We start from the raw sequence: 25,846 nt of genomic DNA on the forward strand, positions 1-25,846 counted from the left end.
TTATTGTTGCTGTGGTTACCTATATGTTATGCTAGAGAACCTTTTTTTTATAGCCCAAATATAATTGGGTCAGAACATCTTCTCTAAAGCCTTAGACATTTTTCCTTTTCAGGGACATTAAAAATGGATTTGATTGTTCCCATATTTGAAGAGTATTTGTATTTATCAGTAATGGTACAAAATGACCAAGTATTGAAAGTATTAGAAAACAGTTTCTGGACTTAATTTGGTTTAAGTTTTTCTTTTTTATTTTACAGAGTCAAGTAAAGAACAGTTTGCCAGTACAAACATTGCTGAAGAGCTAGTAAAACTCTTCAAGAAACAAATAGAACACGATAAGAGAGAAATGATTTTTGAAGTTCTTGCTCCATTGGCAGAAAATGGTGAGAAACTTAAATGCACATTTGGATTTTTGATCATATATACTTTAAATTTTTTTCCTAATATTATTTGCCAGCCATTTGACTCAAAACCATTCTTTATTAGTGATATGTTTTATTTTGCATATCTCTGACTTTAGCTATGTTATCTACTCCATAGCTATATCTACTTTGGCCAAAGCAACTTTCCAGGTTCCTTTGATTTTAAAATCTTAGATACTTCTGTAGCTAACACATTCTTGTGCCATTCTGGAAAAGGCAGCTGAGAGGCTGAGCTCTACTTCTATACACTTGTAAGGCAAAGGGGATAAAAGTTGGAGTCTCAGTCCTGCCAACAGTGAAGATACTGGTTAATCACTCTCTTCTTTGGGCACAAAAATCTTAAGAGATGTATCGTAGAAATAAGAATGAATCAGAAGAAACAAACCATTCCATATTAGTAATTTTTCAAATATAATGTCTAGCACGTACTCAAAGAGGATCAGATATTAATACATGAGACAAAACATACTGTAAGCAAGAGTAGGCAGCAAATCTTCAGATACTGGAATTATTAGACACTGATTAAAAGCAGGTGTGCTTATTGTGTTCAAAGAGGTAAAAGCAAGCCTAAATAATTTAGAAGGAAACTAAAAACTATTTTTAAAAAGTGACACAGCAGATTTAAGAATGAAATAAATGGAAATTTCTGAATTGAAAAATACAACCAAAATTAAGAATCCAGTGGGTGGTTTAATAGCAGATTTAATAGATACTGTTGAATTAAAGAACTAGTGAACTGGAAAATGGGTTGGAAAGAAATCCAATATGAACTAAAAGGAAAGAAGGACCCATTTACATAAAAGAGAATAAGAGGTCAGAGGATAAAGTGAGACATTCTCATATGCATTTTTTGGAGTCCCAAAAGGAGATTAGAGAAGGTGGGGAGGGGAGTGTGCAGAGGCAATATTTGAAGAAATTTTGGCAGTGAATTTATCAGAAATTATGAAAATTGCAAAGATCCAAGAAGCCCTTTGAACCCAAAATATGATAAACAAAAAGTAATCCACATCTAGATGCCTCATACTGAAAATGTAGAAAACCAATGACCAAAATCATTATCTTCAAAGTAACAACAGTTTGGCTGACAGCTACCTTCTCAACAGCAACAATGAAAGCCAGATGTTATAAATGTGGTTTGTCAGAAGGAAGATGATATAGATGCAGGGGAGAATAAAGACCAAAAAAACCGGTAGATATGTAGGTAAATCTTATGAACATTGAATATATTAAAAAAATAACTTATTGTGAAGTTTACAATGTACATTTATATGATTTAAAATATACCACAAACTGAGCATATAAATAAGAAGCAAGGTAAAAGGAGTTAGAGTCCTAAGACACTTGTGTTACCTGGAAGACTCTGGTTATTTAGTCACTTCAACTTTTAAGGTGACTACTAAAGTAATTTTTAAAAATCATATATAGCTACCAAACAAATGGAAGGGACTTATGGAAAGATTTTTTAATACCCTAGTAATGCAAAACAAGAAAAAAGAGGAAAGAAAAAGGAACATGAATCATAGAGGACAAATGAAGCATAAAAATACAGTTTTAAGACACAGTATTTCAGTAATTACGTTAAATGTGACCTAAATGCTCTAATTAAAAGACCATTTGTCACTTGTGTTTTAAAATAAACAACTATACTGCTTAAGCAATACTTATTAAATATGAGATTTAAAAGATTGAGAATAATAGGATGGAAAAAAATATACCAGTGAAACCTAAAGAAGGCTGGGGTAGTTATATTAATATCAAGTAAAATAGATTTTAAGATGAAAAGACTTGCTAGAGATAAAGAGGATGACTTTAGTAATAAAAGGTCCAATTTACCTAGAAAAAAATAACCATTATACATTATCCCAAAACATACGGAGCAAAAACGTTCACAACTATGAAGAGAAACAGACAAATCCACAAATATTGTGAGAAATTTTAATACTTGTTTCAATAATTTATAGAATAAGATAGAAGAATAAGGTTATAGAAAATTTGAAAATGATTAAGACAATTGATTTAATGGACCTATTTTAGAACACTTCAACTACAGAGCTCTTTCAAGTACATATGAAACATTTAAGAACATGTATACTTGTCATGAAAGAAAGAAATTTCAAAAGATTGCTATCATACAAAGTATTTCTTTGACCTAAGTGAGTTGTCTAGTAACCAATTATAAAAAGAAAACCAGGAAATCGCTGTATGTTTACATGGTAAGAAATATACTTCCCATACCTCAGAGATCAAAACAGAATTGTAATGGAAATTAGAAATTTTTCTAGTAGTGAAAATGAAAATACTATATCTCAAATCTTACGTGTTAAGCCCTATTCAGAGGGAAATTTTTTGCTCTAAATGCTTATATTAGAAAAGGAAAAGAACTAAAATCAATGAGCTCAGTATTCATCTCAGGAATTTAGGGGAAAGAAAATATAAACCCAAAAAACCAAAAGGTAATTTTTCAACCCTCATCTTCCAATTTGTGTGAATATGCTCATAGTAGTCTCTGATAATCTTTTGTATTTCTGTGGTAGCAGCTATAATGTCACCTTTATTGTTTCTGATTGTACTTATTTGAATCTTCTCTTTTTTTGTTGTTAATCTAGCTAGTGGTCTATTAATTTTGTTAATCTGCACTTGTACTCCCTAAATCTACAAAAAAAATTTTTTTAAGTAGTTAACTAGAATAAAATACAACAATGTTAACAAAATCCACGAGTAATATATATTATTTTAAAAAGCAGAAGAAAAGATAGGGAATCAACCTAAGTGTCCATCAGTGGATGGGTGGATAAAGAAAATGGGGTGTGTATACACACACACACACATACCATGGAATACTACTCAGCTGTAAAAATGAATGAAATAATATCTTTTGCAGCAACTTAAATGGAACTAGAGGACATTAATTCTAAGTGAAGTAACCAAATGCCACCTATTCTCACAAGTGGGAGCTATGCTACGTGTACACAAAGGCATAGAGAGTAGATAGAATGGACTCCGGAGACAGGAGGAGGGAGGGAGTGAGATGAGGGGGTGAGGGGTAAAAAACTGCATATTGGGGACAGTGTACACTATTCAGATGACAGATGCCCTAAAATCCTGGACTTTGCCACTATACAGTTCATCCATGTAACCAAAAACCACTTGTACCACTAAAGCTATTGAAATTTTAAAAAAATAATGATAAGCAGAAGGAAGGAAATGTAAAGAGCTGAAATAAAATGGAAAACATACAGTGCAACACAAACATATAATTGCTACAGTTGAGTCTGAAAAGACAGTGGAATTGGTAAACCCTTAGTGAGATTAATAATGAAAAGAGAAAGCATAATTAACCAAAATTAAGAATGCAAGAGGAGGAGACCTTACGGCAGGTCTTACAGCTATTAAGAGGATATTATGAACAATTTGATGCCTATATATATATATATATATATATATGGTTTTTTTTTTTTTTCCCAAGATGGAGTCTCACTCTGTCACCCAGGCTGGAGTGCAGTGGCACCATCTCGGCTCACTGCAGCCTCCACCTGGGATGCAACCTCCACCACTGAGGTTCAAGCAATTCTCCTGCCTCGGCTTCCCAAGTAGGTGGGATTACAGGCGCCTCCCACCACGCCTGGCTAATTTTTTTATTTTTATTTTTAGTAGACACGAGGTTTCACCATGTTGCCCAGGCTGATCTCAAACTCCTGACCTCAGGTGATCCACCTGCCTCGGCCTCCCAAAGTACTGGGATTACAGGCATGAGCCACCGTGCCTGGCCTGATGCCAATATATTTTAAAGTATGACTGATACAAGAATAGAAAAGCTGAGCAATCTTACCTTAAAAATTGTTCCAGAGAATAGGAAAAGGAAATATACTTACCAATTATTTTAATGAGGCTAATGAAACCTTTACACCAAATCCCAACAAAGATAATACATGAATGAAAATTAAAGGCTAGTCTCACCATGAACATAGATCCAAAATTCCTCCTAAAATTTAGCAAATGTACTCTAGTAATATATTCAAAAATTAATCACACCAAATTGCATTTATTCTGAAAGCGTAACACAATTTAATATTTGAAATGCAACCAGTATAATTCATCACCTTAAAATATTTAAGGGGAGAAACCATGATCTTCTCAGATTTTAAAAAAAAGAGCTTTTCATAAAATTAGGTATTCATTCATTATTTTTAAAACTCTTAGGAAAACAGGACTAGGAAGGTCTTCAATCTGAAAAAGATATCTATGAGAAGGCTGAAGAAAACATCACACTCAATGGTGAAATAAAAAAGCATTTGCTTTGAGATTGGGACAAGAAGGCTCATCCCCACTTCCATTTAATATTGTATTGTAAGAAGTATCCAGTGCATTAAAGAGAATAAAAGAAAAAAAATTAAGATAAAGAAAGCAATAAAACTCTCATTCATTTATTATGTGATTATGCATATTTAATTCAAAAGAATCTATAGATCAGTTTTATAGATCATTTTTTTAAAATCAGAATTTTGTTAGGTTACTGCCAAAAACAAAGAAGAATTTCTATATACCAAAAAAGAAAAAACAGAAAATAAAATATGAAAAATATGTTGGATAGCCCTTTTAGCTGGAACTGCCACCTTCCAGTAATTTAACAAAATAATGAAAACAAAGGGAAAGAGAAGCATCTGGTATGTATTCTCTAGGCCTTTTAGAAAATATGGAGTTGTCCCTTTAGCCACATAACGTTCAAATCTACAGGAAAGGTGATACTGTAGACATCAGAGGAATGCATCCCGTTCAAAAAAGGAATGCCCCACAAATTTTACCATGGAAAACCAAAAGAGTCTGTGGTGTTACCCGGCATGGTATTGGTGTTGTTGTAAACAAACAAGTTAAGGGCAAGATTGTCGCCAAAATAATTAATGTGTATAATGAGCATATTAAGCACTCAAGAGCCAAGATACCTCCCTGAAACACATGAAGGAAAGTTAGGAAAAGAAAAAGAAGGAAGCCAAAGAGAAAGGTACCTGAGTTCAACTGAAGCAACAGCCTGTTCCACCTAGAGAAGCGCACTTTGTGAGAACAAACAGAAGGGGCCCTGAGCTGCTGGAGCCTCTTCCCTATGAATTCATGGCATAATAGGTGTTTTCAAGATAAAAGGCTTCTGGACTATTAAAAAGTATATAAAAAATCAATTCCAGATAGATTGACCTAAATGTGAAAGTTAAAACTTCAGAGGGTTTATCTTAAAATGTAAGCTAGGAGAATATCATCATGGCCTTGAAATACTTTTCTTAGATCACAAAAAGCTCTAATCATAAAGGAAAAAATTGATACATTGGTTACTTTAAAAGTAAAAACTTCTGGCTGGCCTGGTGGCTCATGACTGTAATCCTAATGGCTTTGGGAGGGCAAGACAAGAGGATCACTTGAGACCAGGAGTTTGAGACCAGCCTGAGCAACATAGTGAGGCCTCATCTCTACCAAAAACAAATAAATAAAAGTTAAAACTCTTTTTTTTAAAGACACCGTTAAGAGTGAAAAGCAAGACTGGATGAGAGAATATAGTTATAACACATAACTGACAGAGTTGTATACAGTGTATAAAAACTCTTACAAATCATTAAGAAAAATGTAGAAAACCCAGTGGGAAAATGTGGAAAACATTTGAATAAGCACTTGACAAAAGATTTAATTTATATTAAGTCCAACAGACTTAATATAGATATGAAAATGTTCACTCTTAGGTAACACAAAATAAAACCACAATAAAGTACCACTATACACCCACTGGAAGGTCTCATAAACCAACTGTTGATGAGGGTGTGGAACAGTGGGAGTGTAAATTGGTACAATTGGGAAGTAGTATCTATTGAAGTTGAAGCAATAGATCCAACAATTCTGCTCTTAGAAGTATACCCAGAAGCTTGTGCACATGTACACCAGGAGCTGTTACAGGAATGTTCAAAGCAGCATTATTTATAATGAAAAATTGGAAACAACCAAAATCCAGTAACAGTAGAATGAACAAATCATAGGATATTAAATATAATGGAAAAATATAGAGTTATGAAAAAGAATGAAGACAGCTGTAACCATTACTGTGGATGAATCTCATAGTGTTGAAAGGAAAAAGCCAACACTGAAAAATACATATTGTATGATTCAATTTATATAAAGTTAAAAACAAAAAGTAAAGCTAAACTGTAGTTTTTAGGAATGATTATTTACTTGGTAAAACGATGAAAGTATAGAAGTGATTACCAGAATAATCAGGATGATTTGAGACGAATGAAGGAAGGGGTTTGTCATCAGAAACAGAAATGCAGAGATAGGCTTCCTGAGTTGTTGGCAATGAATTTCTTGATCTAGGTGATAGATATATGGTTATTTGCTTTCTAATAATATATTAAACTTAACTTGCATATTTTATGTACTTCTCTGCATTTGTGGTTTTCTTTCACTCTTTAAAAAAAGTTTTAAAATGCCTATATATGATGCATACATGATACATACCAGTGTACATTCGTACATAAGTGTGTAAACAGTGGTGATAAAGATACATGTCTGTAGACAGAATGGTTTTGGTAAATGTGCTGGGCTGTCTACTTTGGCAGAATGTCCTGCTAATCCTAATTAAGGTAGTTTAAGCCTCCTATATATTTGTTTTCAAGTGTTTGATTTCAGTCAAATTGTGAGAAGAGATTATCTGTAAACTTTAACATTGACACATTTAGGCTGGGCATGATGGCTTACGCCTGTAATTCCAGCACTTTCAGAGGCCAAGGCAGGAGGATTGCTTGAGCCAGGAGTTCAAGACCAGCCTGGGCAACACAGCAAGACCCTGTCTCAAAAAAAATAATTAATTAAAATTTTAAAACTACAATATTGACACATTTAAAATTTCTTAAATGTCTTAGGTCCTATTTTTTAGGGAGAAATTTGTTTTTCATCTCATTGGTGTTTTGGCAAAGTAAAAACTTTACTGTGACCTTCAGTCAATTTTATGCCATAAAATTACCTATAACTTTCCTTGCAGTATTTCAAAATCACAGTGTGTTTATATTTATTACTGTTTTCCCCTCTGCCTTCACATCTGTTTTATAATTGCACAATGGATAGAATGGTACCATTGAAGGCTTGTTTTTGGACTAATTCTTTGCATGTATCATCCTTAATTTTCTCAGTACACGAAGGAGAGTGATTTCAGCATTAGAAGTTGGGATTTGTATAGTTCAAGGATTTTAGTATTTTTAAGGCTTTTTCATCATAGTTTTTAATTCTAGTCACCACACATCTCTAGCCCTAGCATTCTGTAACCAAGGAAATGCCCTACTTTTAGCATGGCGCAGTGCAAGTATACCTTTTAAAGAAATATTCCAGGTTGAATACTCTGTGTATTCTGAGATAATATTCAAAAGAAGATCAGTGATCCTAGTGATTCAAAAAAGCCAAATTTTAACACATTAAAATTGCCTGAAAGTCTTAAGTATTTATTTTTAAAAGTCTTTATTTTTCCTAAATGGTAAGCTGAAGCTGCCATTGCCATATATGGATGCATATACAGCTTAGGGAAACCAATGACTAAAATAAAATCCAACTAAAATAATAAAATTTAAATTTAAAAATTTCTGGCCGGGTACAGTGGCTCATGCCTGTAATCCTAGCACTTTAGGAGGCCAAGGCAGGAAGATTGCTTGAGGCCAGGAGTTCAAGACCAGCCTGGGCAACATAGTGAGACTCTGTCTCTACAAAAAAAGTTTAAAAATTAGCCAGGCATGGTGGCATGCACTTTTAGTCCCAGCTACTCAGGAGGCTGAGATAGGAGGATTGCTTGAGCCCAGGAGTTCAAGGATGCAGTGAGCTATGATCATACCACTGCACTCCAGCCTGGGCAACAGAGCGAGACGCTGTCTCAAACAAAAAATTTGTGTTGCAAATGTATTTTTCAGGTCGGTTGACTAGCATTTATCTTAAGGAGTATCAAGTACGCTCAAAGCATTTAGATAGGCCAGTTTAGGTTAAAATACAAAGATGAGTAAAGTATATCTATCGGAACCAGCCCCCAATATTTCAATGTAGGTTCTGTTTTCCCTAAGTGTCAGCCAGTCTGAGAAATACAGAAAGAGTACAAAGAGAGGAATTTTACAGCTGGGCCTCTGGGGGTGACATCACATATCAGTAGGTCTGTGATGTCCCCTGAGCCACAAAACCAGCAAGTTTTTATTAGGGATTTCAAAAGGGGAGGGAGTGTACAGGGAGTAGGTCACAAAGATCACATGCTTTACAGGGCAATAAAGATCACAAGGCAAGGGCAAAGCAAAGATCACAAGGCAAAGGGCAAAATTAGAATTACTGATGAGGGTCTCTGTTCGGCTGTGCACGTATTGTCTTGATAAACATCTTAAACAACAGAAAACAGCGTTCGAGAGCAGAGAACCGGTCTGACCTCAAATTTACCAGGGCGAGATCCTTTCCACACCCTAATAAGCCTGAGGGTACTGCAGGAGACCAGGGCGTATTTCAGTCCTTATCTCAGCCGCATAAGACAGATAACTCCCAGAGCGGCCATTTATAGACCTCCCCCCAAGGAATGCAATTCCTTCCCCAGGGTATTATTAATATTCCTTGCTGAGAAAAGAATTCAGCGATATCTCTCCTGCTTGCACATCCGTTTATAGGCTCTCTGCAAGAAGAAAAATATGGCTCTATTCTGCCCGACCCTGCAGGCAGTCAGACCTTTGGTTGTCTTCTCTTGTTCTGTAAAATCGCTGTTATTCTGTTTGTTTTCAAGGTGCACTGATTTCATATTGTTCAAACACCCATGTTTTACAATCAGATTTCATATTGTTCAAGCACACGTGTTATACAATCAATTTGTACAGTAGTGGTCCTGAGGTGATGTACATTCTCAGCTTACAAAGATAACAGGATTAAGAGATTAAAGACAGGCATAAGAAATTATGAGTATTATTTGGGAACTGATAAATGTCCATGAAATCTTCATAATTTATGTTTTTCTGCCACGGCTCCAGCCGGTCCCTCCATTTGGGGTCCCTGACTTCCCACAACATATATCTGCTCAGGAGATAGATGGAGACAGATATGGAGGCAAATATAAGCTCTTCAATGAAATAAGTGTTATAATGAAAGAATACTTAAAGATATTAGAAGTATAATAAAAAGTGTTGATGTGGGGGTGGAGTTTCCCATGAAGATCAGTTTTAAAAATATAATTGGGATGTAAATTCTGTCTCTAAAATACCTTATGTTATGTTTAGCCATCAGAAAGGTCCAAGGTTATTTTTTTCTTTTAACTTTTATTATGAACATTTTGAAACGTATTCAGGAATAGCATTTAGTAAACCACCATGTACCCATCGCCCAAGAAAGCTTTAAATCAATGAAAACCTGAAGCCCTTTTTAAAAATATGATTTTATTATTTATTTAATTTATCTTTATAGACAGGGTCTCACTCTGTTGCCCAGACTGGAGTGCAGTGGCACAGTCATAGCTTACTGTAACCTTGAACTCCTGGCCTCAAGCAATCTTCCTGCCTTGGCCTCCCAAAGCACTGGGATTACAAGTGTGAGCCACCATGCCCAGCCCTATTTTATAGTATTTTATAGCTTGCCCTTTAAACATGAGCATGATATCTAGAGTAATAGTAGAGTGATACTAGTTGCTTTCAGAGCTGAGTATCAGTTTGTTTAGATGCTGCAAGACATCGTGAAAAATGTGACAATTTCAAATGGAAACATGAAATAAAGTTTTTTGTATATTTAAACTGAACTGTCAAGATAGTTTACTTTGAAGATTTGAGTTTCAAAAATGTATTATCTAAATCATGCATTTTTTTAGTTTTTTTTTTTTTTTTTTTTTTTTTTGAGTTGGAGTCTCGCTCTATTGCCCAGGCTGGAGTGCAGTGGCACAATCTCTGCTCACTACAAGTTCCCGCCTCCTGGATTCACGCTGTTCTCCTGCCTCAGCCTCCCAAGTAGCTGGGACTACAGGCGCCCACCACTGCACCCAGCTAATTTTTTTATTGTTTTTTTTTTTTGTTTTTGAGACGGAGTCTCACTGTCGCCCAGGCTGGAGTGCAGTGGCACCTGGCTAATTTTTTTGTATTTTTAGTAGAGACGGGGTTTCACTGTGTTAGCCAGGATGGTCTCGTCTCAATCTCCTGACCTCGTGATCCGCCCCCCTCAGCGTCCCAAAGTGTGGGGATTACAGGCATGAGCCACCGCGCCTGGCTAATTTTTTTTTTTGTATTTTTAGTAGAGACAGGGTTTCACAGTGTAGGCAGGATGGTCTCGATCTCCTGACCTTGTTATCCGCCCGTCTTGGCCTCCCAAAGTGCTGGGATTACAGGCATGAGCCACCATGCCCGGCCCTCTTAGTTTCTTACAATTCTTTATAATGGATTGCTTATACCAGAGCTCCTATTTTATCTCAAAGTTTGATTATTTTGTTCACATTGTTCTTTAGATGCTATTAAACTACAGCTGGTTGAAGCAGGCCTAGTAGAGTGTCTACTAGAGATTGTTCAGCAAAAAGTGGATAGTGACAAAGAAGATGATATTACTGAGCTCAAAACTGGTTCAGATCTCATGGTTTTATTACTTCTTGGAGGTGAGTTGTAATTTATGCCAGCCGAAGAATGTAGTTGTCAGATTTTTTTTTTAATTTATTGTCTCTTCTGTAAATACTACCCTAGGCATTTTCTCATATTCCTATCTCACCTGCTGTTGAGGTGATGATTTTGACATCTTAAATATGTCATTGATAGAACCAGACATAATGAACCTGAAAAAGAAGTGTCTTCACTATCTTCCAATATTTGAAGAGCTGTCACATAGAAAAGATAGCTTTGGCACCAAGGGACTAAAGAAAAGCTAGATGGCTCCCTGGGACTTGAACTAGAAAAATGCTAGACTCTATTGTCTAGTATCTATTAAAAGTTTATTATAAAAAGAATCATTACTTTTCCCATTATGAATGTAACAGTTTGTGAGGTATGAGTTTCCCAGTTGGATATTCACCTAAGAATATGAATTTGTTACTCCTAGTTATTTTTCTCTTGCTTAACTATTCGTTTCATTTACCTCCAGATGAATCCATGCAGAAGTTATTTGAAGGAGGAAAAGGTAGTGTATTTCAAAGGGTACTCTCTTGGATTCCATCAAATAACCACCAGCTACAGCTTGCTGGAGCATTGGCAATTGCAAATTTTGCCAGAAATGGTAAGCATATTAGTTCCTCCTTTGTTAGTCAAATACTCTATATTTGTTTATTTTTGCTTTGCCATCACATATACTAAAACTGGAACAGTTTAGAAGTTGTGTAATATGTATATATGCTGCTAACTTAATTTCTCAGAAATCTGAAATACTTATAGTGACATTCCTAACAAATTACACATTTTATGCAATTCAACTAAATTCTAATAGTTTAAAGATCATGAAGTGCTTCTTTTGAATACTTGGCACTTCAGAGCTTAGTAAGTTTGAATCCCATTCTAGTATACATCTGCTTTCTTTTGCCTAGTGATTTTATTTTGGATCTAATTATCTGAGTATTCATTCTAGGATTATTGTGCCTCAACTTATATACTTGTATGCCCATAAAACTTAAGTATGAATAATCCCCTGGCTTCGTGTAGAATGTTTAATTTAGTTTAATAATGTTTCAGGGGGCACCAGACTTCTGTGTTTATGAAACCTGGCACTACTAAAAAACTCAAATACAGTCCAGAAACTCATTCTTACGTTCCTCATGAAATATACTATGTCTAGGAAATACAGTTTATTTTTCTTTTTAGTTTAATCATCCTCCAATACGAACTGTTGGTATATATTATATCATAATGGCTTACTTGCTCCATTTTTACTCCTCCTTTTTGGGAGTGACTCCCAAATTATGGAGGTAAGAGTGGCATAATATGGATAATTATTGAAACTAGATATGGGGTGAATAGTGGTTCATTATAATATTCTCTCTGCTTTGTAAATGTTTGAAAAATAATTTAGATATCAGCCATGATAGCAAAAGGTAGAATACTATCACTGTAACATTGGGAGAACACAAGCATACATCACAATAAATGAAAAATATTGGACATTCTAACCATGTGTTTCTACTTCTGATATATTATCTGGCTCTAAACTAAAGATTTTTCTGGTAGTTTTCTGATTTTAAAACTTTTATCTAGTTTAAGAATTTTTTTAATACTTCTCACTCAGTAAACAGAAAAACCTATAAATCTGATGGGAGAAAGATTTGGAATTCATTTTATTGTATAGCTCCATTTTCCCTAATGTAGATAATAGCCAGACATCAGTATTATAAAGTATTTATAGATATTTTAAAGAGGAAGAAAAAGATGTGTGTTTTTTTTTCAGATGGAAATTGTATTCATATGGTAGACAATGGGATTGTAGAAAAACTTATGGATTTACTGGACAGACATGTAGAAGATGGAAATGTAACAGTACAGCATGCAGCGCTAAGTGCCCTCAGAAACCTGGCCATTCCAGGTAAGACTTAAGAATAGAAGGCAGCTGTGTACAAAATAAAAGCCATCATTTAGGGAAGCTATTTACTATATGTGATTTGTGAACCTGCTCTGATGAAGAAAATTTAAAAAAAAAAATAGTCTTCACATTGTTCACATTTTTTCATGCTAATAAATGGAGATCATATGTTAAATAAGTTTTGTGAGACTGTACAAGAATGATCTTTGCCTTCATTCAGATATCCTGTTACCTTTTGTGAACTCTTAGATTTTCATCATGTTGTACAGTTAAGCTTTTATAAGTTTGAGTTAAGGGTCTCACTCTGTCAGCCAGGCTAGAGTGCAGTGACGCAATCCTGGCTCAGCACAGCCTCTACCTTCTGGGCTCAAGTTATCCTCCCACCTCAGCCTCCTGAGTAACAGGGACTACAGGCATGTGCCACCATGCCCAGCTGATTTTTTTTTTTTGTAGAAACAGGATCTCACTATGTTGCCTAGGCTGGTCTTGAACTCCTGGGCTCAAGCAGTCCACCCACCTTGGCCTCCTAAAGTGCTGGGATTACAGGTGAGAGCTACTGCACCAGGCCTTAAGCATCTTTAGTTGAGGTAGAATAATGACATCAATTAACAGAGTCCACTCAAGAATGACTTTCAGTTGTTGTTTTTCTATAAGCAGATGTACAATTTTTTTAAAATAGCCTTAATGAGCCTTTGGAAGTCATGAAATCACTTCTGTTGTATTATGGAAAATACAACAAAAGATAGTTAAAACTATTCTTTTATTCTACTTTCTAAAAATAAATTTCTGGTTAGATGAAATAGTACAATTACATGATGATCCAATCCATTTGAATTCATTTGGTTTATATAGGATAGTAACATTTATTAATGTCTATAACATTTATATTAACACAGTTGGATCAAAAATGGAATTGTGCTTTTTGTTGTAAGAGGGTAACATTTTCAGATTTCCTTTACAAACCATGTAAGTAAATGTTTTGGATTGGGTTTAAAAAGCCATGATACTGTCATAAAAATTGTTATATTGTCTGTTATCCGCTTATACACAAATAGGATACGGACACACACATAAACAACTGAATTCCATTCTTAAAATTGACAAAAAAGTGACAGGATTGTTTGTAAATGGAAAAATATAACATGGATCTTAAAGACACTCAATAAACCTATATTGAATTGAATGTTTATCAACAGGAATGCTAATACCATTTTAACCATAGTCTCTCTTTTTCTCCAGTTATAAATAAAGCAAAGATGTTATCAGCTGGGGTCACAGAGGCAGTTTTGAAATTTCTTAAATCTGAAATGCCTCCTGTTCAGTTCAAACTTCTGGGAACATTAAGAATGTTAATAGATGCACAAGGTAAAAGAAATATTTTCCCCAACTTGTATTTTTCATATGATAGTCTTAATGTATCTCTAGTTGAAAAAGGACCTGTTTTTAGCTTTCGGGATTATATAATCATAAAAAATAGCAAATAAAAGATGTAAAACTTGGTTTTGGAACTCCATTTGTTAATTTTTGTGCTTGTTATAATTATTTATTTATAAATATTAATTAATTTATTTATTTTTGAGACAGAGTCTTGTTCTGTCACCCAGGCTGGAGTGCAGTGGTGCAACCTCAGCTCACTGCATCTTCCATCTCCTGGGTTCAAGTAATTTTCCTGCCTCAGCCTCCTGAGTAGCTAGGATTACAGGCGTGCTCCACAACTCCTGGCTAATTGTTTTTGGAATTTCACTAGACATGGGGCTTGTTGCTCAGGCTGCTCTTGAACTCCTGGCCTCAAGCGATCCACCCACTTCAGCCTCCCAAAGTGCTGGGATTACAGGTGTGAGCCACCACGCCCAGCCTATAATTGACTTTAAATAGAAATTATACCATATCTCTCCTTATTAGTACTTATAGTCCTGGTTTTAGGTTGCTTTATTAATCAGTTTCGGCGGTGGTGGGGCGGGGGGTTGTGTTTTGGCATTCTATACCCATTTTTACCTTGCCTTTGAAATCAAATTTCATTATTGTGACAGTCAAAAATTTTAAATTTGTCTTGCAGACAGGGAGAGCATTTTTCTATTTGCAGAAACAGCAGTCAGAACCACTCCTAGGAATGAATTATGTTTATTTACTTATTTCTAAATTCTAAACCCTTTTCTATATTGATTGCCTAGAGTCCTTCTAAGAACCCTGCATTATAGTCTGCCAGAGCACTAACAGACTAGCAGGCTTAACCAAAAAAGTATGTTTTTGTATTTTCTATAAAATTTCACAATGTTATAGAAAAAGGCAAATAGCCCATCACATAAGGAATATTTGCAGTTCTAGCTTTAATGAAATTGTTGTGCTGTGTTTTTTTAGACGTCCTTCACACCTTAAATCTGTACGAATTATTTCAACTGATTGTCTGTTAGTGATTCATTCCTTGGTTTGCCTTCTTTCCTATAGCAGAAGCTGCTGAACAACTGGGAAAGAATGTTAAGTTAGTGGAGCGTTTGGTGGAATGGTGTGAAGCCAAAGATCATGCTGGTGTGATGGGGGAGTCAAACAGACTGCTGTCTGCCCTTATACGACACAGTAAATCAAAAGTAAGTTCCAGAGGAAACTGTTCACTAGAAAACTTCAGAGTGTCTTTTTCAGAAACCCAGCATTGTAGGTCCTAACAACTGGGATAATATTTACCTGAAAGTATTGTGAAGATTCAGTGAGATCATGTATATAATGTGCTTAACTGGTACATGGGACATAGGGAACACTCGGTAAATGGGGGTTGCTGTTGCTGCTGCTATTGTTATTACTTTTACCACCACCATTATCAGCATCAGTGTCAAACATTTCTTTGTGCCAGGCATTGACCATGCAGGCTACTGATACTTAGAAATTAAATGGTATCTAGATAGTATATGATGTCCAGAGCTCACAGAGTTAGAAAAAAATCCATTCTTGTGGCTGTGCCACTGTCTGGCACATGGTAGATAACCAATAAATGAACAAATGAGCTATTTTAAAGATCACAATAGTGAGTACCCAGGCCAGCAGTTCAGCAGCTGATTTAGTATCTAGATTATATGATTTTTAAATTTTTTAAATACTGTTTTCTTTTTCTTTTTTGAGACTGAGTCTTGCTCTGTCACCCAGGCTGGGGTACAGTGGCGCAATCTCAGCTCACTGCAACCTCCACCTCCCGGGTTCAAGCCATTCTCCTGCCTCAGCCTCCAGAGTAGCTGGGATTACAGGCAGGTGCCACTGCACTCGGCTAATTTTTGTATTTTTAGTAGAGATGGGGTTTCACCATATTGGCCAGGCTGGCCTCGAACTCCTGACCTCATGATCCTCCCACCTCAGCCTCCCAAAGTGCTGGGATTACAGGCATGAGCCACCATGCCCAGCCTTTAATACTGTTTTCTAAGGTGACCCTTTCAGTCATTTCTCTTGTACAACTTCAGTAGTGATTATATATGAGGAGAAAGTTTAGAACTCAAATCCACCAGCTGTTTTCATTTATTTTTAGAACAGATAAGAAGAAGATGCCAAGAGAAAAAGCATAAAACTAAAGCTGTTCTTGTATAAATCTCTTTCATATAAATAATTGGCTTCACCATAATACCTGTCCCAGCTGATTAGCCTCAGGAGTGTTCTTCTCCATCAGATGCTAAATCTTGAGAACTTTCCCTGGGGAAAAGCAGCTGTTAACTAGGACCTTCCTATTACCTGTCTCACCCAGACCACCCTAAAAGCTCATACATTTTCCCTGACACAGGACCAAGCAGTATGTTGGCAAGGTGGAAGTTACCAAGAGAGAATAGCAAAATGGCTTCCTTGGTACCCCTTTCACCCCTTCTCCATCATAACTGCTCTCTCACGCCCATTTGTTCATTTAACAGTTAATATTTGAGTTTTTGCAGTGTAAATACTACAAAATAGTGTTTCTATAAAGTAATTAACTATCTATTGAGGGGACAGAAATAAAAACAGCTAGCTTAAGTACAGCATTAAAGCTACATATGCTATTCGGGTGTAACAGAGGAAAGGAAGACTAACACACTGTCTGGGTGATCTGGGATGGTGCCATAGAAGGAGTGCTATTTTAGGGGTTGACTAGGAATCTCAGGAGGAAAGGGAAAGAGAATGAAGGAAAGGGGCTTTCCAGGCAAAGACAGCAGGATGTACAAAAGCACAGAGATATAAAACAGCATTAATTTTTGAAAGAAACTGCAAATAAAGCAGTATTGCTGGAACATAGAATGTAGAAAGAGACAGTGGCCAGAGAGGTTGAAAACTGGGAATTAAGTGAATTATATACCAAGTTAAGATATATAGACTTGATTCTGTAGAGAATTTGGGAGCACTTAAACGGTTTTAAGCAGCAAGTTGCCATTATTTGAGGGTTTTTTTGTTTTGTTTTTTGTTTTTTTGTTTTTACGGGTTTTTTTTTTTGAGACAGTTTCGCTCTTGTTGCCCAGGCTGGAATGCAGTGGCACCATCTCCACTCACTGTAACCTCCACCTCCTGGGATCAAGTGATTCTCCTGCCTCAGCCTCCTGAGTAGCTAGGATCACAGGCATGCACCACCATGCCTGGCTAATTTTGTATTTTTAGTAGAGACGGGGTTTCTCCATTTTGGTCAGGCTGGTCTCAAACTCCCAACCTCAGGTGATCCGCCCACCTCGGCCTCCCAAAGTGCTGGGATTACAGGCGTGAGCCACCACACACCCAGCCATTTAGTTTTCATTTAGAAAGATGTCTCTAGGGTTTAATGGGGGTAGAAAGAACAGTTACTGCAAAAATATATATGAGAGTTGATAAAGGACTGAATTAAGGTTTTGAGTTGAGCAATTTGAAATTGCTGAAATTCAGCCATTTTTGAAACAAACAAATTTCATATGGGTTATTCAACTAGAAGCAGCGAGGATGGAAAAGAAGAGACAGACTTGAGAAAGATATGGGTGGTAGAATGGACAGATTGAACAGTAGAATTAAAGGAGGAGGTAGTTTTAGAGCTAATTCCAAGTTTGGGGTTTACCACCAGATTGGGTTATCATGCCATTCAACAAAATAAAACACGATAGGAAGAGGCGCAGCTAACACTCCCTAAACTTGCCCACTCGCCCATGCTCTTTGGTCCCTTACCCTTAGTCTTTTTGCTCTACTCCAAGAGAATCTCCACCACTGGTTTGCAGGGGTATACAGTCATTTGGATTTCCCTGGGCCATATTGGAAAAAGAATTGTCTTGGGCCACACATAAAATGCACTAACAATAGCTGATGGGCTTAAAAAAAAAAAAAAAAAAATCACAAAAAAAAATCTCAAACACCTGTGGCATTTGAAGAAGAAGAGAAATCTAAAAGTTTAGAAAACCACCTGGGTGCGGTGGCTCACGCCTGTAATCCCAGTACTTTGGGAGGCCAAGGCAGGCAGACCATTGTGGTCAGGAGTTCCAGACCAGCCTGGCCAACATGGTGAAACCCCATCTCTACTAAAAATATAAAAATTAGCCAGGCATGGTGGCGTGCGCCTGTAATCCCAGCTACTAGGGAGGTTGAGGCAGGAGAATTGCTTGAACCTGGGAAACGGAGGTTGCAGTGAGCCAAGATCATGCCAACTGCACTCCAGCCTGGGTGATAGAGCAAGACTCCCAAGACTCTGTCTCAAAAAAAAAAAAAACTTTTGAAAAACATATTTGGGGAAATAATCAAGGAAAACTTCTCCGGTCTTGCTAGAGACCTAGACGTCCAAATACAAGAAGCTCAAAGAATACCTGGGAAATTCATTGCAGAAAGATCATTGCCTAGGCATATTGTCATCAGGTTATCTAAAGTTAAGACAAAGGAAAGAATCTTCAGAGCTGTGAGGCAAAAGCACAAGGTAACCTATAAAGGAAAACCTATCAACTTAACAGCAGATTTCTCAGCAGAACCCCTACACGCTAGAAACGATTGGGGCCCCATCTTCAGTCTCCTTAAAGAAAGCAATTATCAGCCAAGAATTCTGTATCCAGTGAAACTAAGCTTCATAAATGAAGGAAAGATACAGTGTGTTTCAGACAAACAAATACTGATAGAATTCACCACTACCAAGCCAGCACTACAAGAACTGCTAAAAGGAGCCCTAAATCTTAAATCCTGGAAACACATCAAAACAGAACCTCTTTAAAGCATAAATCTCACAGGACCTACAAAACAAAAATACAATTAAAAAAAAAGTGGGGGGTATACAGGCAACAGCATGATGAATGGAATAACCTCACATCTCAATACTAAGATTGAATGTAAATGGCCTAAATGTTCCACTAAAAGATAGAGAATTGCAGAATAGGTAAGAATTCACTAACCAACTATCTGCTGCCTTTAAGAGACTTACCCAACACATAAGGACTCACTTAAGGTACAGGGGTGGAAAAAGACATTCCATGCAAATGGACATCAAAAGTCAGCAGGAATAGCTATTCTTATATCAGGCAAAACAAACTTTAAAGAAATTGCAGTTCAAAAAGACAAAGAGGGACATTATATAATGATAAAAGGCCTCGTCCAACAGGAAAATATCACAATCCTAAATATATATGCACCAAACACTGGAGCTTCCAAATTTATAAAACAATTGCCAGTAGACCTAAGAAATGAGATAGACAGTAACACAATAGTGGGAAACTTCAGTACTCTACTGACAGCATTAAAGAGGTTATCAAGACAGAAAATCAACAAAGAAACAGTGGATTTAAACTATACCCTGGAGCAAATGGACTTAACAGATATTTACAGAACATTCTACCCAAAACTGCAAAATATACATTCTATTCATTAGCAAATGAGCTTTTCTCCAAGATAGACCTTATAATAGGCCACAAAACAAGCCTCAATAAATTTTAAGAAAATTGAAATTATGGCAAGTACTCTCTCAAACCACAGTGGAATAAAACTGGAAATCAACTCCAAAAGGAACCTTCAAAACCATGCAAATACATGGAAATTAACCTGCTCCTGAATGATCATTGGGTCAACAACAAAATCAAGATGGGAATTTAAAAATTCTTCGAACTGAACAACACTAAATGATACAACCTATCAATACCTGTGGGATACAGCAAAGGCATTGCTAAGAGGAAAGTTTATAGCCTGAAATGCCTGCATTAAAAAGTCTGAAAGAGCACAAAGAGACAATCTAAGGTCACTTTTCAAGGAACTAGAGAAACAAGAACAAACCAAACCTAAACCCAGCAGAAGAAATAACCAAGATCAGAGCAGAACTAAATGAAATTGAAACAAAAAAGACAATACAAAAGATAAATGAAACAAAAAACTGATTCTTTGAGAAGATGAATAAAATTGATAGACCATAACCAAGAAAAGAAGAGAGAAAATTCAAATAAGCTCAATTAGAAAAGAAATGGGAGATATTACAACTGACACCACAGAAATACAAAAGGTCATTCACAGCTACTATGAACACCTTTACATGCAAAAACTAGAAAACCTGGAGGAGATGGATAAATTCCTAGAGAAATACAACCTTGCTAGCTTAAATCAGGAAGAATTAGATACCCTGAACAGACCAATAACAAGCAACAAGATTGAAATGGTAATTTAAAAATTACCCACAAAAAAAGTCCAGGACCAGACAGATTGATTCACAGCTGAATTCCACCAGACATTCAAAGAATAATTGGTACCAATCCTATTGACACTATTCCAAAAGATAGAGAAAGAGGGAATCCTCCCCAGATCATTCTGTGAAGCCAGTATCACCCTAATACCAAAACCAGGAAAGGACATAACAAAAAAAAGAAAACTACAGACCAATATCCCTGATGAACATAGATACAAAAATCCTTAGCAAAATACTAGCTAACCAAATCCAACAACATATCAAAAAGATAACTCGCCATGATCAAGTGGGTTTCATACCAGGGATGCAGGGATGGTTTAACATACCCAAGTCAATAAATGTGATACACCACATAAACAGAATTAAAACAAAAATCACACGATCATCTCAATAGATGCAGAAAAAGCATTCCACAAAGCCCAGCATCTCTTTATAATTAAAACTCAGCAAAATTAACATACCAGGGACATACCTCAATATAATAAAAGCCATCTATGACAAACTCATAGCCAGCATAATACTGAATGGGAAAAAGTTGAAAGCATTCCCTCTGAGAACTGGAACAAGATAAGGATGCCCACTCTCACCACTTCTGTTCAACAGGACTGGAAGTCCTAGCCAGAGCAATCAGACAAGAGAAAGAAATAAAGGCCATCCAAATCGGTAAAGAGGAAGTTAAACTGTTGCTATTTGCTGATGATATGATTGTATACCTAGAAAACCCTAAAGACTCCTCCAAAAAGCTCCTAGAACTGATAAAAGAATTCAGTGAAGTTTCCAGATACAAAATTAATGTACACAAATTAGCTCTCCTATCACCAAGAGCAACTAAGCTGAGAATCCAATGAAGAACTCAACCCTTTACAATAGCTGCAAAAAATAAAATAAAATAAAATAAAATACTTAGGAATATTCCTAACCATGGAGATGTAGTTTTACAAGGAAAACTACAAAACACTGCTGAAGAAAATCATAGATGACACAAATGAAAACACATCCAATGCTCACTGATGGGTAGAATCAATATTGTGAAAATGACCATACTGCTAAAAGCAGTCTACAAATTCATTGCAGTTCCCATTAAAATACCACCATCATTCTTCACAGAACTAGAAAAAACAATTCTAAAATTCATATGGAACCAAGAAAGAGCCTGCATAGCCAAGGCAAGACTAAACAAAACAAATCTGGAGGCATCACATTACCTGATTTCAAACTATACTATAAGGCCACAGCCATCAAAACAACATGGTAGTGGTATAAAAATAGGCACATAGACCAGTTGAACAGAATAGAAAACTGAGTAATAAACCCAAATACTTACAGCCAACCGATCTTTGACAAAGCAAACAAAAACAAAGTGGGGAAAGGGCACCGTATTCAACAAATGGTGCTGCGATTATTGGCATAGAAGAATAAAACTGTTGCCTCATTTCTGACTTATACAAAAAAAAAAATCAACTTGAGATGGATCAAGGACTTAAATCTAAGACCTGAAACTAAAAATTCTAGAAGATAATATCAGAAAAAACCCCTTCTAGATGTTTGCTTAGGCAAGGATTTCATGATCAAGAACCCAAAGCAAATGCAATAAAAACAAAGGTAAATAGCTGGGACTTAATTAAACTAAAGAGCTTTTGCATGGCAAAAGGAACAGTCGGCAGAGTAAACAGACAACCCACAGAGTGGAAGAAAATCTTCACAATCTATACATCTGACAAAAGACTAATATCCAGAATCTACAATAAACTCAAGCAAATTAGCAAGAAAAAAATCTAATAATCCCATCAGAAAGTAGGCTAAGCACAAGAATAGACAATTCTCAAATGAAGATGTACAAATGGCCAACGTATGAAAAAATGCTCAGCATCACTAATGATCAGGGAAATGCAAATCAAAACCACAATGCCATAACACCTTACGCCTGCAGGAATGTCCATAATCAAATCAAAAAATAATAGATGTTGGCATGGATGCAGTGAATAGGGAACACTTCTACACTGCTGGTGGGAATGTAAACTAATACAACCACTGTGGAAAACAGTGTGGAGATTCCTTGAAGACCATTTGATCTAGCAGTCCCACTACTGGGTATCTACCCAGTAGAAAAGAAGTCATTATATGAAAAATACACTTGCACACATGTTTATAGCAGCACAATTCACAATTGCAAAAATGTGGAACCAACCCAATGCCCATCAGTCAACGAGTGGATAAAGAAACTATGGGGCCAGGCATGGTGGCTCACACCTGTAATCCCAACACTTTGGGATCACAAGGCGGGCAGATCACGAAGTCAGGAGATCAAGACCATCCTGGCTAACACGGTGAAACCTCATCTCTACTAAAAATACAAAAAATTAGCCAGGTGTGGTGGTGGGCACCTGTAGTCCCAGCTACACTGGAGGCTAAGGCAGGAGAATGGCGTGAACCCGGGAGGCAGAGCTTGCAGTGAGCCGAGATGGCACCACTGCACTCCAGCCTGGGTAACAGTGCGAGACTGTCTCAAAAAAAAGAAAGAAAGAAAGAAAGAAACTATGGTATGTGTGTATATATATGATGGAATGCTACTCAGCCATAAAAAGGAATGAATTAATGGCATTTGCAGCAACGTGGATGAGATTGGAGACTATTACTCTAACTCAGGGGTGGAAACCCAAACATCGTATGTTCTTACTTATAAGTAGTAGCTAAGCTATGAGGATGCAAAGACATAAGAATGACACAACGGACTTCGGGGACTCAGGGGTAAAGGGTGGGAAGGGGGTGAGGGATAAAAGATTACAAATATGGTGCAGTGTATACTGCTTGGGTGATGGGTCCACCAAAATCTCACAAATCACCACTAAAGAACTTACTTATGTAACCAAACACCACCTGTTCCCCAATAACCTATGGAAATAATTTTTTTTCAAATCACAAAAAAATGTCATAATGTTTTAAGAAAGCTACGAGCTTGTGTTGGGTTACATTCAAAATCATCCTGGGCCGCAGGTTGGACACACTTGGTTTAGAGTTTTGGCAAACCATAATTGTATTAACTAATTTACAGACATGATCCTGGCATCTGAATTTGGAACTCTCAGATAAATTCCTGTTACATGTAGCAGTAAGGCTCGTGGAAACCTTGATTAATCTAGTATCTTCAGTATCAACTAACAATTACATAACCAAACCATTCACGGACACAAAAATGTGTCCACAGGAAGATGCATCCCAGCTTCTTAGAAACATCTTAGAAGTTTCTTAGAGTTTCTTATGTAGTTCTAACGTTCTTAGAACTACTTAAATGCTATAATATTTAATAAATTTAAAGATTTTGAGGCTTTTCTGTGAATTTTATAATAGATCCCCCTTCCCCTCATCTAACCTCCCACTTCTCGCCCATCCCCGAAGAGTTCAAATACCCATCACCACACAGGTTCTTTGAATGATGAGAACTGTGGCATGGTACCCTTTTAGGAAAAGGTGGATGGGGGTGTGTGTAGCAGAAAACAACTTGAAATTATATAGGATTGTAACTTTATAGTTACATATTACAACTTTAGGATTACAATTCAATACCTTTACATATCTTTCCTACAACTGAGAGTATACTGCTGCTAAGCGGCCAAGGAGTCTTGATTCTCACACTTTAATGAGCAGAACTATAAAGTGTGTTAATTGCATGAGTTCCAGGTCAGAGCTGTTATTTTCGAACTTAACCAGCATTAAAGTAGACATGACTACTTTTGAGCAGCAGTTCAAGTTTGTTTCATCAAATTATAATTCCAAGAAATCTACAAAGAAAGAGTTGCACAGGTAGATTAGGTATGGAAATAGTAGTTATTTTTTTTGCCTTTGAGATTCACAGCACACATTAATACTAAAGAAACGTCTTTAATTTTATTTGAATCCACTGATTCCCAAAATGGATCCTTTTTGCAGGTGGCATCTGTTATTACACTGGACATACTTTGGAAGAATGCTGTTCTAGAATAAGTTTTTAAAATAATTAAACACTGGGTTCAAATGTATTACATTCCTATAGATCCTTAGCCAGCTGTGTGAATCACAGCTCTCTCCCTGTGTTGTTCTTAAACTTTGAAGATCATACCCCACCCTGAATTCCGTCTTGAAGTTCAGCCCTTCAAAAGTTTGCACTGACTCACAAGGTTTCATGCTGCTTAGTCATCTCAGCCCTTTGCAGTGTATTCCTGTGCTGATGCTCTTAGGTAAAGTCACACGTTTCTTTGCAAGAATGCCCTAGTCTAGGACTGCTGACCAACTAGTTGGATCTTCCAATTATAGACATCAAAAATGTAAAGAGAAATATAGGTTGCCTTTATACCAGGAATATAAAAACTCCCTGCTATCAAAGCCAGCACTTTTCTTACCAAAGCCTAGCAGAGACATAACCAAAAAAGAGAATTTCAGACCAATATCCTTGATGAACATTGATGCAAAAATCCTCAATAAAATACTGGCAAACCAAATCCAGCAGCACGTCAAAAAGCTTATACACCATGATCAAGTGGGCTTCATCCCTGGGATGCAAGGCTGGTTCAACATATGCAAATCAATAAACGTAATCCAGCATATAAACAGAACCAAAGACAAAAACCACATGATTATCTCAATAGATGCAGAAAAGGCCTTTGACAAAATTCAACAACCCTTCATGCTAAAAACTCTCAATAAATTAGGTATTGATGGGACATATCTCAAAATAATAAGAGCTATCTATGACAAACCCACAGCCAATATCATACTGAATGGGCAAAAACTGGAAGGATTCCCTTTGAAAACTGGCACAAGATAGGGATGCCCTCTCTCACCACTCCTATTCAAAATAGTGCTGGAAGTTCTGGCCAGGGCAATCAGGCAGGAGAAGGAAATAAAGGGTATTCAATTAGGAAAAGAGGAAGTCAAATTGTCCCTGTTTGCAGATGACATGATTGTATATCTAGAAAACCCCATTGTCTCAGCCCAAAATCTCCTTAAGCTGATTAGCAACTTCAGCAAAGTCTCAGGATACAAAATCAATGTACAAAAATCACAAGCATTCTTGTACACCAATAACAGACAAACAGAGAGCCAAATCATGAGTGAACTCCCATTCACAATTGCTTCAAAGAGAATAAAATACCTAGGAATCCAACTTACAAGGGATGTGAAGGACCTCTTCAAGGAGAACTACAAACCACTGCTCGATGAAATAAAAGAGGATACAAACAAATAGAAGAACATTCCATGCTCATGGGTTGGAAAAATCAATATCATGAAAATGGCCATACTGCCCAAGGTAATTTATAGATTCAATGCCATCCCC

The 25,846-nt window shown here is 36.5% G+C and overlaps 1 protein-coding gene across 9 annotated transcripts in view; it reads left to right on the forward strand.

Annotated features, from left to right (window-relative positions):
* Window positions 1–25,846, forward strand: part of RAP1GDS1 (Rap1 GTPase-GDP dissociation stimulator 1) — a 176,907-nt gene that overhangs the window by 136,913 nt on the left and 14,148 nt on the right. For 8 of the 9 annotated variants that reach the window (XM_003257516.3, XM_003257517.3, XM_012499470.2 and 5 more), the window contains 6 exons: window positions 258–383; window positions 10,888–11,031; window positions 11,511–11,642; window positions 12,801–12,935; window positions 14,172–14,297; window positions 15,378–15,517. In XM_003257516.3, coding sequence (XP_003257564.1) covers window positions 258–383; window positions 10,888–11,031; window positions 11,511–11,642; window positions 12,801–12,935; window positions 14,172–14,297; window positions 15,378–15,517 — 803 coding nt within the window. The remainder of the gene's footprint in view (window positions 1–257; window positions 384–10,887; window positions 11,032–11,510; window positions 11,643–12,800; window positions 12,936–14,171; window positions 14,298–15,377; window positions 15,518–25,846) is intronic. The other variant, XM_012499472.2, reaches the window with a different exon arrangement.

Source organism: Nomascus leucogenys, chromosome 9, assembly GCF_006542625.1.
Source record: "Nomascus leucogenys isolate Asia chromosome 9, Asia_NLE_v1, whole genome shotgun sequence".
Classification (NCBI taxonomy): domain Eukaryota; kingdom Metazoa; phylum Chordata; class Mammalia; order Primates; family Hylobatidae; genus Nomascus; species Nomascus leucogenys.